Source organism: Ranitomeya imitator, chromosome 5 (genome assembly GCF_032444005.1).
Source record: "Ranitomeya imitator isolate aRanImi1 chromosome 5, aRanImi1.pri, whole genome shotgun sequence".
Taxonomy (NCBI): domain Eukaryota; kingdom Metazoa; phylum Chordata; class Amphibia; order Anura; family Dendrobatidae; genus Ranitomeya; species Ranitomeya imitator.
Window position 1 is genome coordinate 420,857,210 of NC_091286.1, and position 21,789 is coordinate 420,878,998.

Here is a 21,789-nt window from a genome sequence, read left to right on the forward strand (position 1 = left end):
ACAAGGCTGACTTGAAGGTTTGGGACCGTTTTTTGTCCTGTTACAACGGGCGTTCATTGTTGATGGAGGAAGCAGTGGGTAACGCTGACTTGGATTTATTTACCGACGCGTCAGGCGGTATTTGCTTTGGGGCCTTTTTTGGGGGCCGTTGGTGTGCTGCTAGATGGCCGGAAGACTGGTTTGAAACAGGGTTGGTACGGAACATTACTTTGTTGGAGGTTTTTCCGATTTTGGTGGCAGTGCATCTATGGGGCGACGATTTTCGAAATAAAAGGGTTCGTTTTAATTGTGATAATATGGCGGTTGTGTGTGCCATTAACAGTTTCACGACAGCTTCGCCCCCTGTGATCAGAGTTCTTTGGCAGATGGTTTTGTCTTGTTTATCCTTGAATGCTTATTTTACGGCATCACATTTGCCCAGTGTTAATAATTGCATTGCCGACTCTTTGTCTCGTTTCCAGTGGGAGAGCGTTTTCGGTCGCTGGCTCCGGATGCCGAGGAGTCGGGGCTGGAATGCCCGGCTGAGCTTTGGAGCGTGGTGTCCGGGCTGCAGAACCTTTAATTCAAGCGTCCTTGGCTCCTAGTACATGGGCGGTTTATCGGTTGGTATGGAGCACTTGGGAGAGTTGGTTGGCGTCATGTGAAGTTGCGGATACAGGTCGGGATCAAGTGAGGGCGTTGTTGTTATGGTTGAGACATGGGACAGATCAGGGATGGTCGGCTGTGAAGGTCGACAGGACAATAGCGGCTTTGGCTTTTGGTTTCAGGCTCCAGGGTCTACAGGATTTGACGAAGTCATTTTTGGTAAAGCAAGCTGCGAAGGGGTTGAGAAGAGCAGGTAGCCGAGGCGATCGCAGGCGCCCAGTGTCTTTTGAGATGTTGGAGCAGTTGGGGGTACGGCTGGGCGATATATGTGTTTCCAGTTTCGAGGCCACGCTATTTCGCCTAGCCTTTTCATTGGCATTTTTTGGAGCTTTGAGGATTGGGGAGCTGGTGTCTCCTACTACTGTTCGTCAAGGGGGGCTTTGGGCTGGGGACGTTTTTGTTACCGGGGGGTCGCTGCAATTTTGGATTCGGAAGTCTAAGACGGATCAGGTGGGATGGGGTAAAAAGATGGTTTTGGACGCCGTTACGGGTTCCGTTATGTGTCTGGTCCGTTGTTGGCAGAATTTTGATAGGCTTCAACCGCGTTGCGTCACGAGGATGGGTCTTTTCTTTCTAAATACCAGTTTGTAGCGGTTTTTTGGTAGTCTTTGGAGGCCATCGGTGTGGATTTTTCCAGGTTTGCCTCTCATTCTTTTCGGATTGGGGCTGCTATGGAGGCAGCGCTGAATGGTTTGGCTCCTGCAGTGGTACAGAGGATAGGTCGTGGGAGTCCGGCCGTTATCTGAGTTATGTGAGACCTTGAGAGGCGTGGGCTGATCGGTTAATTTATTTGTTGTTTGCACTTGTCTAAGTTGTTTATATTTTCCAGGTTCATCCTCGCTGTTGGTTTGGATTGTCGGCCACTCCTACGTGTACTGGGGCGCAAAGCGGGCAGACGTCCGAGACGATGGAAGACTGCTCGGCTTTTCCAGGGACGTGGTCGTCATCAGGTGGCTGGGGTTTCGGGGCTTAGGTTGGAACAGAGTCATGCAGGAAGTACCTAATGGCATTCGCTTGGACAGGCCCACCGATATTTTGGTTTTGCACGTTGGGGAAACAACTTGGGTGTTCGCCCTTGTCGTGAGATGATTCGGGACATTAAACAGGACTTACTCAGGTTATGGGTTTCCTTTCGGGAAATGTGTGTTGTGTGGTTGGAGATTGTTCCCCGAAAATACTGGAGGCATGCTAGGTCGGTGGAGAAGATTAATTAAGCCCGCATCAAGGTGAATTGGGCTGTGTCTCGTTTTGTTGTGCGGAATGGGGGCTTGGCCATGCGCCATTTTGAGTTGGAACGTGGGGGCGACGAATTTCTTTTGGGTGATGGCGTTCATCTGAACACGGTGGGCATTGATTTGTGGGCCCTGGGACTGCGGGCTGGAATTGAATGAGCCATAGCGGTTAAGGTTGGTGGGGTCTCGGATACTTGAGGGGGTCAAGTATCCTCATTGTGGCGGGGGAGGGGTCCTTGGAGTTGGTGCTAAATTGGCCTGGGGTATCCGTAGGGATACGGATTCTCCAGTTGGTATAAGTTTTGGTTGCGGGTCTGGTGATTTGGGGGAATCTTGGTAACGGTGGGCCAGATTCCTAAGTTGGAAGTGGACAATGGTAACCATTCGGGGTATTTTGGTGCTCTCGAGCCTGTGGGATAACGGCTGAGAGTAATCTACGGTTGGTTTTCCTGTCCACTTGTTTATACTATGGTTAACACCAGACTTTTAGCTGCAAGGACCCCTTCCCAGCTCATGTTACGGTTATATGTTTTGTTTGTTTATAATAAAGGCCGCTGTGGCCAATTATATCCAACTTGAGACTCATGTCGTTATTCGGGGTTGGGAAGAAGGGGGGTCGGAGACCCCATGGGGAGGCACTTATTCACGGTGGTCGACAATACCAATGTCAAGACCAGGCTGGAGCGAGCTGCCCCACCCCCTCCCCCGGGTGGCGTACGTGGAAGCCGCCATGACAGGGGGTTTGGAGCAGGAATAAGGGGGTGTTGGGTTCGCTCCAAGGGGAGGGCTGTTTTTGGCCGGAGAGGGTAATGGGGTGAGTGGGGGACCCGCTCTGAGGACTTGTGAGCAGTCCCGCCCACCCACCATATATGTTGTGGTGATTGGTAATACTTGGTTGGTACAATGTTTTTGGGTCACAGTGGCTGTAGGTGGGGGGAGGGGTCCTTGGAGTTGGTGCTAAATTGGCCTGGGGGATCTGTCGGGATACGGATTCTCCAGTTGGTATAAGTTTTGGCTGCGGGTCTGGTGATTTGGGGGAATCTTAGTAACGGTGGGCCAGATTCCTAAGTTGGAAGTGGACAATGATAACCCTTCGGGTATTTTGGTGCTCTCGAGCCTGTGCGGTAACGGCTGAGAGTAATCTATGGTTGGATTTCCTGTCCACTTTTTTATACTATGGTTAACACAAGACTTTTAGCTTTAAGGACCCCTTCCCAGCTCATGTTACGGTTATATGTTTTGTTTGTTTATAATAAAGGCCGCTGTGGCCAATTATATCCAACTTGAGACTCATGTCATTATTCGGGGTTGGGAAGAAGGGGGGTCGGAGACCCCATGAGGAGGCACTTATTCACGGTGGTTGACAATACCAATGTCATGTAATTTCACTGTTGATCACTGTTACCAGTACACTGACACTATATACAGTGCTCCTGTGTATAATGTCACTGGTAATCACTGCATTACATGTACACTGACACCATATTCTATATACAAAGACAAAGCTCCTGTGTATAAAGTCACTGGTGAGTGACTGTATTACCTGTACACTATATACTGTACACTATTTACAGAGTTCCTGTATATAATGTGATGATTGCATTACCTGTACACTGAACCTATATACAGAGCTTCTGTGTACAATGTCACCAGTGGTAATATTAGTGTTATTAGTGTTGTGCTTTTTGTTATTAATGATCAGTATTGTAGTATTCGGTCACTATGTGGTGGTATTGTGTGATCTTGTCATGGTGCTGTGGTATTTATCCGCTGTATGTGGTATTATTCAGTCACTATGTGGCGGTAATATGTGGTCTGGTCATGGTGTGATTGTATTTATCAGTTGTATGTGGTATTATTTGGTCACTATGTGATGGTAATATGTGTACTAGTTATGGTGTGACGGTATTTATCACCAGTATGTGGTATTATTTGGTCACTGTGTGGTGGTAGTATGTTGTCTGGTCATGGTGTGGTAGTATTTGCTCTTTGTATGTGTTTATTCTTGGTATTGGTATAGTGGATTGTGTTGTGCATGGAGGAGACATGCTACGGAACTTTCTGCAACTAAAAATTAGTTCTGTGCATTTGCATGTTTCCTCAGCACGCTCTATCTGTGTAAATGAAATATGCATGTGTGAATATAACTTATAGGTAATTTTCACTTTTTATAATACTTGAAGAAGACTGTGGCATTCTACATTTCTGCTTGTGCAGTTGTTCTTACCAATCAGAGATCCTCCACAGAATGGTCTGTTACCGGAGGCACGGGAAAGCATGGCAATCCAGGGAGAGATTCCTTTCATTGCTGTACTTCCACGTGAAATCCTTGCAAGGGTTGTTCTCGAAAACCGTGGTAGCCCACACACTAAAAGGAGGATTAACAACATGCTTGAATATTACTTGGATGGCTACTAGTTCAGTCATTTCTCACTGCACAGTTTACAACCATAGTGACACTAATGTCTGTGCTGATAATCGATCCGATCAACAGTTTATGCTCTTATTTTTGTAATTTTGTTAATTTTTTTTTAAAAACCACAATACAGTTCCTGAGATATGGATATATGGATCATTTATCTTTACTCTGGGGGGTTTGTCTTAAGGCTGCTTCACATTATTATCCTGTGAGCAGTAGCCCCCTTGGTAACAATAGAGCTAAGTAAAACAGAACATATTTGTGGAACCGTATGGCAGATTTAAAAGAGACAAAAAAACAACTGAAGATTCAGGGAAGCCACAGAAATAAAATAAGACCCCAGTAGTGATAGTCGGAAGTAATGAATGAATGTGCTCGGATAAGGCATTATCTGAGCATGCTCAGGTGCTAACCGAGTGTCTTTAGTATCTCCATGCTACTTTTCTCTAGTCATAGCCGACTGCTAGTGATGAGCGAACGTGCCATCCATATATGGTAACCGAGTGTCTTCGGCATGCTCGAATAACATGTTAGAGTCCCCATGGCTGCATGTCTCATGGCTGTTCAACAGCCGCAACAAATGCAGGGATTGCCTAACAAACAAGCAATCCATGCGTGTGTTGCTGCTGTCTAACAGCTGCGAGACTCACACATATAATTTGAGCACGCCGAAGACACTCGGTTAGCACCAGAGCATGTATGGATAACAAATTCGCTCATCACTAGTAGTTGGCCATCATTAGAGAGAAGTAAGTAGCATGTTATACATAGTTTATCTATGTATACAATTACAAAGCAACTTTTAAAGATTTTATACCGCAAAATGCAATCTTTACCTTCACAAGCAAAATTGCTGGACCCTGGTAAAGCTTTTTACTTCAAGTTGAGTGTCTACTAAGCAATAAAGCACATCTCTAGCATGAGGAACATAAAAGCACTTTTTATAAAGGGACATTACCATTTGATACCTTTATGGCATATCCACAAGATTTCGAAGCTTGGAGAAAAAAGCTGCACAGAATAACGGTGCACACCCAAAAAGGTTATGTAGTAATACAAAATGGCTTTAGGAAACATACAAGTGCTGAGACAATTTTAAAAACCGTTTCAAAACACATTGAAGCAAAAGACAAGAGGTGACATAATAGCACCAGAAGATATAAATATATAATATACAAAAATTATAGACATATACGTATGTTCACACCCCTTTATACACTGAAGATACTATGAAAAAACCTGTAAGGTATAGGGAGGGAAATCCAATTGTAATACAAGAGATAACATAGAAGCCACAGCAGGGAATGGGCACACAGCCGTGGGGTCAGAGCGCTGAGTATGTTGGGGTCCTTGCCGGGAAGAGGGAGGGAGAGACGCAGTGACGCCATCATTGGTGTTACAATTCCCCAACTGATCATATTTTTGCCAACGGTATTGTAAGTATTAAAGACACATATGAGTGTGCATCTTTTCTAGTCAAAGTGAGTGACAGTGGCGTAGAGCTAGAAGAACATGAAAACCTGATAGTCATGACCAGTGTGGCAAGGCATAATATATTTGTCATCTTTGTTAACAGAGATCAATACTCTGGAAAGAAAGGAAAACAGTGGCTACATTGACAATGCTTTTACTACATGGCATTCTGCAAGGCAGTTTATTTTTTTAATTTCAAAAGATGCACAGATTTACTGAACATGGCTGAAGACTAAAATACTTATTGAGCTATTGATCAGAACATTTGCAAAGTCACAACTTAAGTATATTATTTTTTCCACGGATAATCTGATGACCCTATTAGTCTCACCATTCCCATACCTGCGCCACGTGGCAATATATTTTAACGTAAGAGCAGTAAGAGAAAGTCGATGTTATCATCCTTAAAAGGTGTATTTCTCTGATTACAATAGTGAAATTCCAGTTTGTGCCTAAAGGGAGTTCCCTCTTCTCACAGCTGTGATATGTAGACATTTATCACTCTGCAAATAGTATTAATGACATTGATTTTTCCATTTGTTTCTTGCATTTTATAGCCCTCGATTAAAGGGAACCTGTCAGCAGATTTTGCCGCTATACAATACGGCCACCGCCTTTCAGGGCTTATCTACAGCATTCTATAATGCTGTAGATAAGCCCATGGTCCGACCTGCAAGTGAAGAAAAAGAAGTTATGTCATACTCACCCAGGGCGGTCCGGTCCGATGGGTGACTCAGATCCGGGTCTGGAGCCTCCCATCTTCTTATGATCGCTGCCCTCCTGCTTGTTCATCGCTCCCTGGCTTTACGCTCCTGTGCAGGCATACTTGTCTGCCATGTTGAGTGCAGAGTAAATTAATGCAGTGCGCAGGTGCTGGGAAAGGTCAGAGAGGTCCGGCGCCTGCGCACTGCAGTACTTTGCTCTGCCCTCAACATGGCAGCAAAGTATGCCTGTGCTGAAGCGTGATACAAGGGAGCGATGAAGAAGCAGGAGGGCATTGTCGCAAGAAGATGGGAGGCGCCGACCCGGACCTGCGACTCCCATTGGACCGGACTGCCCCCCGGGTGAGTATAACTTATTTTTCTTCACTTGCAGGTCGGACCAGGGGGCTTATCTACAGCATTATAGAATGTTGTAGATAAGCCCCGAAAGGCAATCATCGCATCTTATAGCGGTAAAATCTGCTGACAGGTTCCCTTTAATGTCATACTTACTTTGCTTGTTGTTTTAAAATACTAAACAGATTAGAAGTGGTGTAATGACCGCTATCAGAGGTCACAGGAATGAGTGCATGGAGTGGGGGAATAAGACCACGCATTGCGCAAGGACCTGAGACTAAGCAGTGAGCACAGGACCTGGAACAAAGTAGTCACGTGATAACAGGGGGCGGAGTCACCACGTGTGCAGCCAGGGAAGGCAGCTGGGAGCGCGAATTACAAAGCACAGAACATAAATGTAGTCAAAGGAGAGCCGAGTGTGAAAAACCAGACGAGAGCGTGGTACCTAGGGTTAAGACAGAGAGTAAACCGAGACAAGCCAAGGGGTCAGATAACCAGGAAGGACAGGACAGTACAAAGCAGGATACAGAGGCAAAAGTCAGGGGACAAACCGGGTCATACACAGCAAAAGCACACATGCACAACGATTACAGATGAGTAACCTGGGTGAGCAACCACAAACCGAGTATACGGAAGTATCACCAACACCAAACCCAGGAACTTCAAACATTAAATAGCCGCCCCAGAACCAAAGAAGGCGGACTAGAATTAACCCTGACCTGACCAGGATAGTGGCAGCACCATCCAGTCAGAGTAATGACAAGTGGCGCCTGTGTAACAATAATACGTTTCTGATGGATTGTATTCCAAAATACTTCCAACAGATTGTTACTGCTCGTATTATAAATTCAAAATGTACATGTGGCTAACCATTCATTGTGTATTGGGATTAGGGTCAGAACTGAGATGAATGGTGCCCTGTTCAAAAATGTCCTTTAGCACCATCACCTCAATTTTTATTTTACTCTGATCCCCAGGATACATGCATGGGTAAAAGGCTATCTTATATATCAAAGGAAGATAGATTTAAGCTTCTTTTACACATTTCTTTTAATGCCGGAATATGACCCCATCCAAATGTATCATACTAGGCAGCAAATTTATTTTGGGGAATCTGCTCTTCAAATCCACATTAAATCCACCATATCTTAGATCACCCTTAAAGAGACATTACCATCTTGCATTTTTATGGCTGGGGTGGGGAACCTCAGACCCGCAGCCCCAAAATATCTCCTGTGATGTCTATACTGCAGTCTCATGTCTCCCGTGATGCCTATGCCCCAGCCTCGTCTCCTGTGATGTCTATACCGCAGTTCCATCTCTCCTTTGATGTCTATGACCCAGCCCCATGTCTACTGTGATGTATATACTGCAGCTCCATGTCTCCTGTGATGTGTATACCACAGTTCCATGTCTCCTGTGATATGTATGCCGCAGTTCCATATTTCCTGTGATGCCTATGCCCCAGCCCTATGTCTCCTTTGATTTATATACCGCAGTTCCATGTTTCCTGTGATTTCTATACCGCAGTCCCATGTCTCCTGTGATGTCTATGCTCCAACCCCATGTCTACAGTGATGTATATACTGCAGCTCCATGTCTCCTGTCTTGTGTATACCACAGTTCCATGTTTCCTGTGATGTCTATACCACAGTCCCATGTCTCCTATGATGTCTAAAGCACAGTCCCATGTCTCCCGTGATGCCTATGACCCACCCCCATGTCTCCTGTGATGTCTATACCACAGTCCCATGTCTCCTGTGATGTAAATTCTGCAGTCCTATGTCTTCTGTAATGTATATACAGCAGTCTCGGTGTATCCTATGTGATGTATAAACTGCAGTCTCGGTATCTTCTATGTGATGTATACAGCGGTTTCTGTGTGATGTATATACAGCAGTCTCAGTGTTTTCTATGGTATTTATCCTGCAGATCTTCCACTTTTTGAGTACTATGAATTTAACATGAGCAGTGATGGATTTCCCACTCTGAGTAGACCTGCAGCGTAATATACATCTGTGTTTGGTACAAATTACTGATGTGAGTTCTTTACAAAACTTCTCATCACAAAGAGTCACCTGCACTCCAAACCAGAGTAAAAACATCATCCATACCAACTAATATCATAGCCGCATCAAAGAGAAGCAGTTTCAGCCATCACATTATAGGTGGGTGAATTAACTGTTTGATCAAATATAGCAGGGTAATTTAAAAGCTGATAATTTTATACGGCCCCCGAGTGATGGTATAGATATCCAAATGGCCCTTGGCAAAAAAAATGGTTCCCTACCCCCTTTTTATGGCATATCTTTGGGATAATTGTTTTCACCATTGCTATCTACCTCAGTGTTTTTCAGAGAAGTGTTATTGGCAACACATGTCACTGTGTAGCATTACCTTTAGAGTGGGTTTCCACGGTTTCCGCATTGATTTTGATTAGTTAATAGAGGTTAATTCATCAACTTGTAGCTTTTATTTTTATTCTATTATGTTCAGAATGAATGAAGGCTGTTATACCTACGGCCTGTGGGCATATTCCAAGAGGGGCTGGCTATGTGGACATAAGGAGATGGCTATGGGGACATTACAAGAGGGGCTGGCTATGTGGACATAAGGAGATGGCTATGGGGACATTACAAGAGGGGCTGGCTATGTGGAAATATGTAGATGGCTATGGGGACATTACAAGAGGGTCTGGCTATGTGGACATAAGGAGATGGCTATGGGGTCATTACAAGAGGGGCTGGCTATGTGGACATAAGGAGATGGCTATGGGGACATTACAAGAGGGGCTGGCTATGTGGAAATATGTAGATGGCTATGGGGACATTACAAGAGGGGCTGGCTATGTGGACATAAGGAGATGGCTATGGGGTCATTACAAGAGGGGCTGGCTATGTGGACATAAGGAGATGGCTATGGGGACATTACAAGAGGGGCTGGCTATGTGGAAATATGTAGATGGCTATGGGGACATTACAAGAGGGTCTGGCTATGTGGACATAAGGAGATGGCTATGGGGACATTACAAGAGGGGCTGGCTATGTGGACATAAGGAGATGGCTATGGGGACATTACAAGAGGGGCTGGCTATGTGGACATAAGGAGATGGCTATGGGGTCATTACAAGAGGGGCTGAATATGTGGACATATGGAGATGGCTATGGGGACATTACAAGAGGGTCTGGCTATGGGGACATTACAAGAAGAATTGGCTGTGGGGACATTACAAGAGGGACTGGCTGTCTATGTGAACATTAGGAGCTGCACCCCTAATTATATTCCTTGAGGGCTGTAGTTTCCAAAATGGGGTCACTGTCACGGGATTTGCACTGTTTAGGCACATCAGGGGCTCTGCAAACGCGACATGGTGTCCACTATATTTTCCAGCCAATTTTGTACTCCAATAGTCAAGTGTTGCTCCTTCCTCTCCGAGCCCTGCTGTATACAATACAAAACAGTACGTTTCCATCACATATAGGGCATCAGTGCACTTGAAGAACAAGTGCGTTAAGAAAAATCAGCCTCAGAATCACTGGAAAATGTTTAATTGTTTCATTGTTATTACCTCATATAGTGACACTGGGAAGAATTGTAAAATATGGCCTGGTCAGGAAGATGAAGACAGGCTTGGGGATGAATTGGTTAAAGGGATTTCCCGGGAATATCATATTAATGATTGATCCTTAGAATAGGTAGTAAATATTAGATTAAGAATGGGTCATACATTATATGCTTGGACAACCCCGTTAATACCAATTAATCCTAATAAAGCACTTTTACTTATAATGGTTAAAATGTTCAATATGTTAGATGCTATTCTACACATTTCCCACCAGATGTCAGTAAAGTAAAGCAAAAAGTGATTTTAGAGCTTTACAAGGCGGTAATACTCTGTCCGTGCACAGTAGATTTATCTATTTTTGTGCTTAATTGGTTCAGGGCTCATCCATGCTAGCGGGTTGCTTTTTGCAGCATTTATTTTTTATTGCTGCAAGCAAATAGCAACCAACAGACTGATGTGTCATACTCATAATGAGATTTTTTCCAATCAAATATGTGTTGTATTCAAAGTTTAAATAAAAAAATGAAACACAAACTTTAGAATCTGTACCAAAATACAGTATGATAACGTGCAAAGAACCAAAATCAGCAGAGGTACAAGTTACATATAGTGACAAAACAAAATCAGGGATAATGAAAGGTGATTTCTCTGAACAGGGATTATAAAAAAACAGTTGTGACACAATCAGTGGTATACCGATAATAGTGGCAAACCACTCAGTCAAAATGGGACCGTGATCCCTGTCACCGCTGTCTTAAGTTTAACAACGTCTGCAAGTTCAGCCTGCACATACATTTGAATGCAAGAATGGAGCAGAGAGCTGAAAACTGCAAGCTCCCTGCTCCACCATTCAACCTGCGCGTCTAAGTCTCAGTGTAGTAGGCACAATGATGTCAGAGATCTGTGCAGGGCCCCAATCTGCACGGCGCATGGCAGTGCACCGTGACAACAAGGCTAGGTAAGTCGTTTTATATTTTTTATTGTGGTAGTGGGGTGAAACTGTTGTGTGGGCGATGATGCTGTATGTGTAGGGTTCTGGAGGCCATGATGCTGTGTATAGGGAGCTGTGAGGGCATCATACTATGTGAGTGTGTGGAGGAGGGTGGGCATTGAGTCCATGATACGGTGTGTGTGGGCCATAATACTGTGTATGGGGGTCTCTAGGGACCATGATGCTGTATGTGTACAGGTCATTATACTGTGTGGGAGTAAGGGATTATGGGGTTCATGATATCTTTGTAAGGACCATGATATTGTATGTAGGGCTGTAAGGACAACATGTGATGGATTATTGTAATGTCACGACCTGCCGAGCCACGTTTGGCCCAATGGACCAAGATGTATGAGGAGGTGTGTCCTCCATTGTAACGTCTATATGGGGCCTAAATGCCCTGTCCAAAAGCACCTGTAGAGCACCCTGGGTGCATTTGGGGAAACTTTTAAAAAGTGATGCTGGGGACTAACCATAAGCTCTCCCCGATGTTCTCTAGTAAGTAGATGAGCTTAATCTGCCGCATATTACTGGCTGGGTTAGATCACTCTTGGTATATGCCTATATTAATGGCTATGTAATACACTGGAAAATGTGTCCATGTTGAAATATAGTACATACAGTGGGGAAAATAGCATTTTGTCTAATAAAATAAGTATTTGATACAATGGGAAAACAGAACTTAGTATTTGGTACAGAAACCTTTGTGTGCAATTAAATTGGTCAGATATTTCCTGTAGTTGTTGACCAAGTTTGCACACACTGCAGCAGGGATTTTGGCCCACTCCTCCATACAGATCTTCTCCAGATCTTTCAGGTTTCAGGGCAGTCACTGGACAACATTGAGTTTCAGCTCCCTAAAAAGATTATTTTCTGTCCTGCCATTCGCTCACATGGTCCTTGCTCTGCACACTCGTCCTTGAAGAGAGGAACTCTTCCACCTCCTGTTGCGAATGCTATTGTTAGTGTATTTGCTTTGCTTCCAGAACATAGTAATGTCCATAAAGTAAAATCTTGTTTACAATGTCACCAAAAAAGTATTTTTTTTGTGGTAAAAACAACATCTGTGCTTACATCCCACCTAGCCATTAAATGTAAAAGCCGTGCCTCTGCTTTCTTAAATAGATATCAGATAAACTGGCAGCTTTGTTTTGCCCCAGGATGTCTTAGATCAAGTATTAATCTGAACTATCCATCTCCTAGACATGTGCTTGTTCTACAGTTTGTATATCTAAGCAACAAAAAATCATTACAGCGACATTGCTCCCTGGGCCATAAATGTAGCGTTGCTGCTCGTTCAGGCAGGTGCCCAGGCCTCATTGTGAAGTACTTGGACAGCATTATTCTCCTGAGAATTCATTTATAATTTCCAGTCCTGGAAAAATTCAACTGAAGAATGCAAATCCCAGCGTTTGTCATTTCATTGTGGTTATGTTCTGTATTTTTAACGTGCTTTGTGAATGTCTACCAAGCTTTTTCCTATTTTTTCCTGCCTCACTGTCTGGAAATAACCTGCCACACATCCCTGGTTTTGCATGCATATTAAGTCTAGCCAAATAATATATCTATGCCAGGTATCTGATTTCCATCATTAAAAAACACAATATGTCAACGCGGTGTTAGGAAACTGATTTAATATTACTTTTGCAGATGCCAAAATGTGGTGCAAATTTATTCCATAAAATTTGGCAATTCTGTTCATGTATAATGTAAAAGGGTGACTGGGATAGTCATGTGCTTCTCCCTTGATTAGAAAAATGGTTATATTGCATAGAACCTTACAGGCACCAAGGTGCAGGGTTCTGACAAATGTATTAGATATAGGGAAAGCATAAGATTAGTACATAGGACACAGGTTAAAATTTAGCTGTAAGATAGGATTGGTGTTATGGCTGGCAATCAGGCAACACAGCGTGCAGTAATCAGCGCACATACAGAGATCTGGCAATAACCAAAAACAATAGGACGAGCTCTGAGACGTGGAATCTCTGTAGACTGCAGTACCTGATCTATCCTCACACAACTATAAGCAGCAGTGGATTGCGCCTATCACTACCTATGCAACTCGGCACTGCCTGAGGAGCTGACTAGCCTGAAGATAGAAATACAAGCCTGACTTACCTCAGAGAAATACCCCAAAGGAATAGGCAGCCCCCCACATATAATGACTGTTAGCAAGATGAAAAGACAAACGTAGGAATGAAATAGATTCAGCAAAGTGAGGCCCGATATTCTAGACAGAGCGAGGATAGCAAAGAGAACTATGCAGTCTACAAAAAACCCTAAAACGAAAACCACGCAAAGGGGCAAAAAGACCCACCGTGCCGAACTAACAGCACGGCGGTGCACCCCTTTGCTTCTCAGAGCTTCCAGCAAAAGTTAATAGCAAGCTGGACAGAAAAAACAGAAAACAAACTAGAAGCACTTATCTAGCAGAGCAGCAGGCCCAAGGAAAGATGCAGTAGCTCAGATCCAACACTGGAACATTGACAAGGAGCAAGGAAGACAGACTCAGGTGGAGCTAAATAGCAAGGCAGCCAACGAGCTCACCAAAACACCTGAGGGAGGAAGCCCAGAGACTGCAATACCACTTGTGACCACAGAAGTGAACTCAGCCACAGAATTCACAACAGTACCCCCCCCTTGAGGAGGGGTCACCGAACCCTCACCAGAACCCCCAGGCCGACCAGGATGAGCCACATGAAAGGCACGAACAAGATCTGGGGCATGGACATCAGAGGCAAAAACCCAGGAATTATCTTCCTGAGCATAACCCTTCCATTTGACCAGATACTGGAGTTTCCGTCTAGAGACACGAGAATCCAAAATCTTCTCCACAATATACTCCAATTCCCCCTCCACCAAAACAGGGGCAGGAGGCTCCACAGATGGAACCATAGGTGCCACGTATCTCCTCAACAACGACCTATGGAATACATTATGTATGGAAAAGAAGTCTGGGAGGGTCAGACGAAAAGACACCGGATTGAGAATCTCAGAAATCCTATACGGACCAATAAAACGAGGTTTAAATTTAGGAGAGGAAACCTTCATAGGAATATGACGAGAAGATAACCAAACCAGATCCCCAACACGAAGTCGGGGTCCCACACGGCGTCTGTGATTAGCGAAAAGCTGAGCCTTCTCCTGGGACAAGGTCAAATTGTCCACTACCTGAGTCCAGATCTGCTGCAACCTGTCCACCACAGAATCCACACCAGGACAGTCCGAAGACTCAACCTGTCCTGAAGAGAAACGAGGATGGAACCCAGAATTGCAGAAAAATGGAGAGACCAAGGTAGCCGAGCTGGCCCGATTATTAAGGGCGAACTCAGCCAACGGCAAAAATGACACCCAATCATCCTGGTCAGCGGAAACAAAACATCTCAGATATGTTTCCAAGGTCTGATTGGTTCGTTCGGTCTGGCCATTAGTCTGAGGATGGAAGGCCGAGGAGAAAGATAGGTCAATGCCCATCCTACCACAAAAGGCTCGCCAGAACCTCGAGACAAACTGGGAACCTCTGTCAGAAACAATATTCTCAGGAATGCCATGTAAACGAACCACATGCTGGAAGAACAAAGGCACCAAATCAGAGGAGGAAGGCAATTTAACCAAGGGCACCAGATGGACCATTTTAGAAAAGCGATCACAGACCACCCAAATGACCGACATTTTTTGAGAAACGGGAAGGTCAGAAATGAAATCCATCGAAATATGTGTCCAAGGCCTCTTCGGGACCGGCAAGGGCAAAAGCAACCCACTGGCACGTGAACAGCAGGGCTTAGCCCTAGCACAAATTCCACAGGACTGCACAAAAGCACGCACATCCCGTGACAGAGATGGCCACCAGAAGGATCTAGCAACCAACTCCCTGGTACCAAAGATTCCTGGATGACCGGCCAGCACCGAACAATGAAGTTCAGAGATAACTTTACTAGTCCACCTATCAGGGACGAACAGTTTCTCGGCCGGACAACGATCAGGTTTATTAGCCTGAAATTTCTGCAACACTCTCCGCAAATCAGGGGAGATGGCAGACACAATGACTCCTTCCTTGAGGATACTCGCCGGCTCAGATAACCCCGGAGAGTCGGGCACAAAACTCCTAGACACAGCATCCGCCTTCACATTTTTAGAGCCCGGAAGGTATGAAATCACAAAATCAAAACGAGCAAAAAATAACGACCAACGGGCCTGTCTAGGATTCAAGCGCTTGGCAGACTCAAGATAAGTAAGGTTCTTATGATCAGTCAAAACCACCACGCGATGCTTAGCACCCTCAAGCCAATGACACCACTCCTCGAATGCCCACTTCATGGCCAGCAACTCTCGGTTGCCCACATCATAATTACGCTCAGCAGCAGAAAATTTCCTGGAAAAGAAAGCACATGGTTTGAACACTGAGCAACCAGAACCTCTCTGTGACAAAACCGCCCCTGCACCAATCTCAGAAGCATCAACCTCGACCTGGAACGGAAGAGAAACATCAGGTTGACACAACACAGGGGCACAGCAAAAACGACGCTTCAACTCCTGAAAAGCTTCCACGGCAGCAGAAGACCAATTAACCAAATCAGCACCCTTCTTGGTCAAATCGGTCAATGGTCTGGCAATGCTAGAAAAATTACAGATGAAGCGACGATAAAAATTAGCAAAGCCCAGGAATTTCTGCAGACTTTTTAGAGATGTCGGCTGAGTCCAATCCTGGATGGCCTGAACCTTAACCGGATCCATCTCGATAGTAGAAGGGGAAAAGATGAACCCCAAAAATGAAACTTTCTGCACACCGAAGAGACACTTTGATCCCTTCACGAACAAGGAATTAGCACGCAGTACCTGGAAAACCATTCTGACTTGCTTCACATGAGACTCCCAATCATCTGAGAAGATCAAAATGTCATCCAAGTAAACAATCAAGAATTTATCCAGATACTCACGGAAAATGTCATGCATAAAAGACTGAAAAACAGATGGAGCATTGGCAAGTCCGAACGGCATCACCAGATACTCAAAATGACCCTCGGGCGTATTAAATGCCGTTTTCCATTCATCTCCCTGCCTGATTCTCACCAGATTATACGCACCACGAAGATCAATCTTAGTAAACCAACTAGCCCCCTTAATCCGAGCAAACAAGTCAGAAATCAATGGCAAGGGATACTGAAACTTAACAGTGATCTTATTAAGAAGGCGGTAATCAATACACGGTCTTAGCGAACCATCCTTCTTGGCTACAAAAAAGAACCCTGCTCCCAATGGTGACGACGATGGGCGAATATGTCCCTTCTCCAGGGACTCCTTCACATAACTGCGCATAGCGGTGTGTTCAGGTACGGACAAATTAAATAAACGACCCTTAGGGAATTTACTACCAGGAATCAAATCGATAGCACAATCACAATTCCTATGCGGAGGTAGGGCATCAGACTTGGACTCTTCAAATACATCCTGAAAGTCCGACAAGAACTCTGGGATGTCAGAAGGAATGGATGACGAAATAGACAAAAATGGAACATCACCATGTACTCCCTGACAACCCCAGCTGGTTACCGACATAGAGTTCCAATCCAATACTGGATTATGGGTTTGTAGCCATGGCAACCCCAACACGACCACATCATGCAAATTATGCAGTACCAGAAAGCGAATAACTTCCTGATGTGCAGGAGCCATGCACATGGTCAGCTGGGCCCAGTACTGAGGCTTATTCTTGGCCAAAGGTGTAGCATCAATTCCTCTCAACGGAATAGGACACCGCAAAGGCTCCAAGAAAAATCCACAACGTTTAGCATAATCCAAATCCATCAGATTCAGGGCAGCGCCTGAATCCACAAATGCCATGACAGAATACGATGACAAAGAGCACATTAAGGTAATGGACAAAAGGAATTTGGACTGTACAGTACCAATAACGGCAGAGCTATCGAACCGCCTAGTGCGTTTAGGACAATTAGAAATAGCATGAGTAGAATCACCACAATAGAAACACAGTCTGTTCAGACGTCTGTGTTCTTGCCGTTCTACTTTAGTCATAGTCCTGTCGCACTGCATAGGCTCAGGTTTACTCTCAGACAATACCGCCAGATGGTGCACAGATTTACGCTCGCGCAAGCAACGACCGATCTGAATGGCCAAGGACATAGACTCATTCAAACCAGCAGGCATAGGAAATCCCACCATTACATCCTTAAGAGCTTCAGAGAGACCCTTTCTGAACAAAGCCGCTAGTGCAGATTCATTCCACAGAGTGAGTACTGACCACTTCCTAAATTTCTGACAATATACTTCTACATCATCCTGACCCTGGCATAAAGCCAGCAGATTTTTCTCAGCCTGATCCACTGAATTAGGCTCATCGTAAAGCAATCCCAGCGCCTGGAAAAATGCATCAACATTACTCAATGCAGAATCTCCTGGTGCAAGAGAAAACGCCCAGTCCTGTGGGTCGCCGCGCAAAAAAGAAATAATAATCAAAACCTGTTGAATAGGATTACCAGAAGAATGAGGTTTCAAGGCCAAAAATAGCTTACAATTATTTCTGAAGCTCAGGAACTTAGTTCTGTCACCAAAAAACAAATCAGGAATCGGAATTCTTGGTTCTAGCATCGATTTCTGATCAATAGTATCTTGAATCTTTTGTACATTTACAACGAGATTATCCATTGAGGAGCACAGAGCCTGAATATCCATGTCCACAGCTGTGTCCTGAAGCACTCTAATGTCTAGGGGAAAAAAAAGACTGAAGACAGAGCTAAGAAAAAAAAATGATGTCAGGATTTCTTTTTTCCCTCTATTGGGAATCATTGGTGTGGCTCCTTGTACTTCTTATGGCTGGCAATCAGGCAACACAGCGTGCAGTAATCAGCGCACATACAGAGATCTGGCAATAACCAAAAACAATAGGACGAGCTCTGAGACGTGGAATCTCTGTAGACTGCAGTACCTGATCTATCCTCACACAACTATAAGCAGCAGTGGATTGCGCCTATCACTACCTATGCAACTCGGCACTGCCTGAGGAGCTGACTAGCCTGAAGATAGAAATACAAGCCTGACTTACCTCAGAGAAATACCCCAAAGGAATAGGCAGCCCCCCACATATAATGACTGTTAGCAAGATGAAAAGACAAACGTAGGAATGAAATAGATTCAGCAAAGTGAGGCCCGATATTCTAGACAGAGCGAGGATAGCAAAGAGAACTATGCAGTCTACAAAAAACCCTAAAACGAAAACCACGCAAAGGGGCAAAAAGACCCACCGTGCCGAACTAACAGCACGGCGGTGCACCCCTTTGCTTCTCAGAGCTTCCAGCAAAAGTTAATAGCAAGCTGGACAGAAAAAACAGAAAACAAACTAGAAGCACTTATCTAGCAGAGCAGCAGGCCCAAGGAAAGATGCAGTAGCTCAGATCCAACACTGGAACATTGACAAGGAGCAAGGAAGACAGACTCAGGTGGAGCTAAATAGCAAGGCAGCCAACGAGCTCACCAAAACACCTGAGGGAGGAAGCCCAGAGACTGCAATACCACTTGTGACCACAGAAGTGAACTCAGCCACAGAATTCACAACAGATTGGGTATAGTGCATGGTTGGCACAATAAGTTCAGGAAGTAGACAGGTTTAGGATAGAAACAGCCAATGTATTCAGCAACAGCTCCAGTGTTGGAGGGGCAGGGCCAGTTAACAAGATGAACACGTCTTGATTAGTGCAGGGAGAGTAAGAGATTAGATGGAGAGAGAGAGCACTGATTGGAGGTCTGAGAGCATGAGGAGCACAGGTTGTTCAGCAGCAAGAGAACATCAGCCATAAACTCAGAGCGGACATTCCTTGAACTTCCGAAGCCTACAGTCCAACTGAGGTACTGAGAAGTGACAGAGGGCACAGGCTGATGGGAGTAGTACTCTCTCATCAGCAGATGCCTGTGACCATCAGTAAACTTTTTACCGCCGGTGACAGCTGTTGTTTCACATCATCAGAAGGCGGGGAACCGCAGCTCTCTAACTGGCGTCAATAATCCGAGCCTGTGTTTGTTTCCCTGTCATGCAGATGACAGCATGGCAAAAAACAGCTGTTTGGGCCTTACATTCATCTGAATGGGGTCCAGGTTCAGGTTGGGGTATTTTTTGGGTACCCGAACCAAACTTTTTTTTAGATGTTCAGCCGAACCCGCCGGATCTGAACATCCAAGTGTTCGCCCTTCACTAGTTACAGGTTGCCGGAAAATTATGAAGCGTTAAAGGAATTAATGGAAAGCAGGTAGCATGTTGTGGACTGTCGAAAAGATGCATGTGAAAAGAGCGAACACTCATTTCCAGCAGATGATACCGATCTGAAACAAGAATAAGCACCACAAGATGGCAAAAAACAAGAACTTTACATCCATGTCCTTGTCCCTTATTTGATGCTCTCCTCCTTTTTTAAGTGTTTTTAGGCAAAGTATGCTCACAAACACGGTAGCAGATAAGAAAAATGTGTTTTTACGCACAGTGCTATCACAGAAACAAGCGCAAAAGAGTGTAAACATTTATTTTCACACAGATGACTCCCACAGACCGTTTCAGAATAGAAAAACTTTTGTGTACATACAATACTACCACAACACGGGTACAGAGTACATATTGAAAGTCTTTGGGAAACTGCACAGACACAAAACCTAACACTGTCCCTCACTAAAGCTGTGTCCTATCCCTATGATAAGCAGTGAAGAAATAAAAAAAATATTAATCTTGAACCAGGAGGAAGAGGTCAAAGTGGAGAATGAGGTGGAGTAGCTGGTAGGTTTTTTAAAGTTTTTTTTGTGTTCTTTCTTTTTTTCATGGAACTGACTTAAAACAATCTATAATTAGCAAAAGTAAAAATTGCAACTACACTAGTGACCAAAATTTTGGATGCACTTCAATTTTTTGTCATTTTTTAAAGTTTTTAGCATGCAATCATACAAAGTGTTTATAACAATAATGCCACAAGTAGTCTAAGGTACATTAGAACACATCGACATAGAAAAAAGGTTACTATCATAATACAAAATACCGTATATACTCGAGTATAAGCCAAGATTTTCAGCCCATTTTTTTGGTCTGAAAGTCCCCCTCTCGGCTTATACTCGAGTCATACCCGGGGGTCGGCAGGGGAGGGGAGCGGGGGCTGTCTAGTTATACTTACCTGCTCCGGCGCGGTCTCTGCAGTCCCTGCTTCTTCCAGCGCTGCATCTTCTTCCTGTATTGAGCGGTCACATGGTACCGCTCATTACAGAAATGAATATGCGGCTCCACCTCCCATAGAGGTGGAGCCGCATATTCATGACTGAAAATGAGCGGTAACTGTGACTGCTCAATACAGCAAGAAGATGCAGCGCCGGGAGAAGATGAGACTGCAGGGACCGCACTGGGAGCAGGTAACTATACGGGGAAGGGAGCGCTGCGCAATATTTACCTGCTCCTCGCTCCGGGCTGCTCCGTCTCTAGCGTCCTCTGGCAGTGACGCTCAGGTTAGAGGGCGCGGTGACGTTGTCAGTGCGCGCCCTCTGCTGAGCGTCAGTGCTGGAGACGGAGCCGCACGAGGAGCAGGTAAATATTGAAACTGCCGGCGTCCTGAGCAAGAGAGGTGAGTATGTGATTTTTTTTTTATTGCAGCAGCAGCATTCTATATGGCACAGCTTGATAAGGAGCATCTATGAGGCCATAATCAATGGTGCAGAGCATTCTATATGGGGCACAGCTTTATAAGGGGCATCTATGGGGCCATAATCAATGGTGCAGAGCATTCTATATGGGGCACAGCTTTATATGGGGCCATAATGAACGGTGCAGAGCATTATATGTGGGGCACAGCTTTATATGTAACATCTATGGGGCCATAATGAATGGTGCAGAGCATTATATGTGGCACAGCTTTATATGGAGCATCTATGGGGCCATAATGAACGGTGCAGAGCATTCTATATGGCACAGCTTTATATGGAGCATCTATGGGGCCATGAACGGTGCAGAGCATTATATGCGGGGCACAGCTTTATATGGAGCATCTATGGGGCCATAATGAACGGTGCAGAGCATTATATGTGGTGTTATGGCCTGGTGGTTAGGACAATAATGGACCTGGTGGTTAAGAGCACACGGAATGACCTGATAGTTACTAATAATACAGGACAAGCTCTGAGACGTGGGAACTCTGCTGACCGCAATCTCTAATCCTATCACACACACTAGAAATAGCCGTGGATTGCTCCTAACGCTCCCTATGCAACTCGTCACAGCCTAAGGAACCAGCTAGCCCTAAAGATAGAAAAATAAAGCCTACCTTGCCTCAGAGAAATTCCCCAAAGGAAAAGGCAGCCCCCCACATATAATGACTGTGAGTTAAGATGAAAATTACAAACACAGAGATGAAATAGATTTAGCA

The 21,789-nt window shown here is 44.7% G+C and overlaps 1 protein-coding gene across 1 annotated transcript in view; it reads right to left on the bottom strand.

Annotated features, from left to right (window-relative positions):
* MASP1 (MBL associated serine protease 1) overlaps nt 1-21,789 on the bottom strand; it is a 348,061-nt gene that overhangs the window by 112,063 nt on the left and 214,209 nt on the right. Inside the window, exon 11 of the mRNA XM_069727078.1 lies at nt 4,105-4,245. Within this exon, the coding sequence (XP_069583179.1) occupies nt 4,105-4,245 (141 nt within the window). The remainder of the gene's footprint in view (nt 1-4,104; nt 4,246-21,789) is intronic.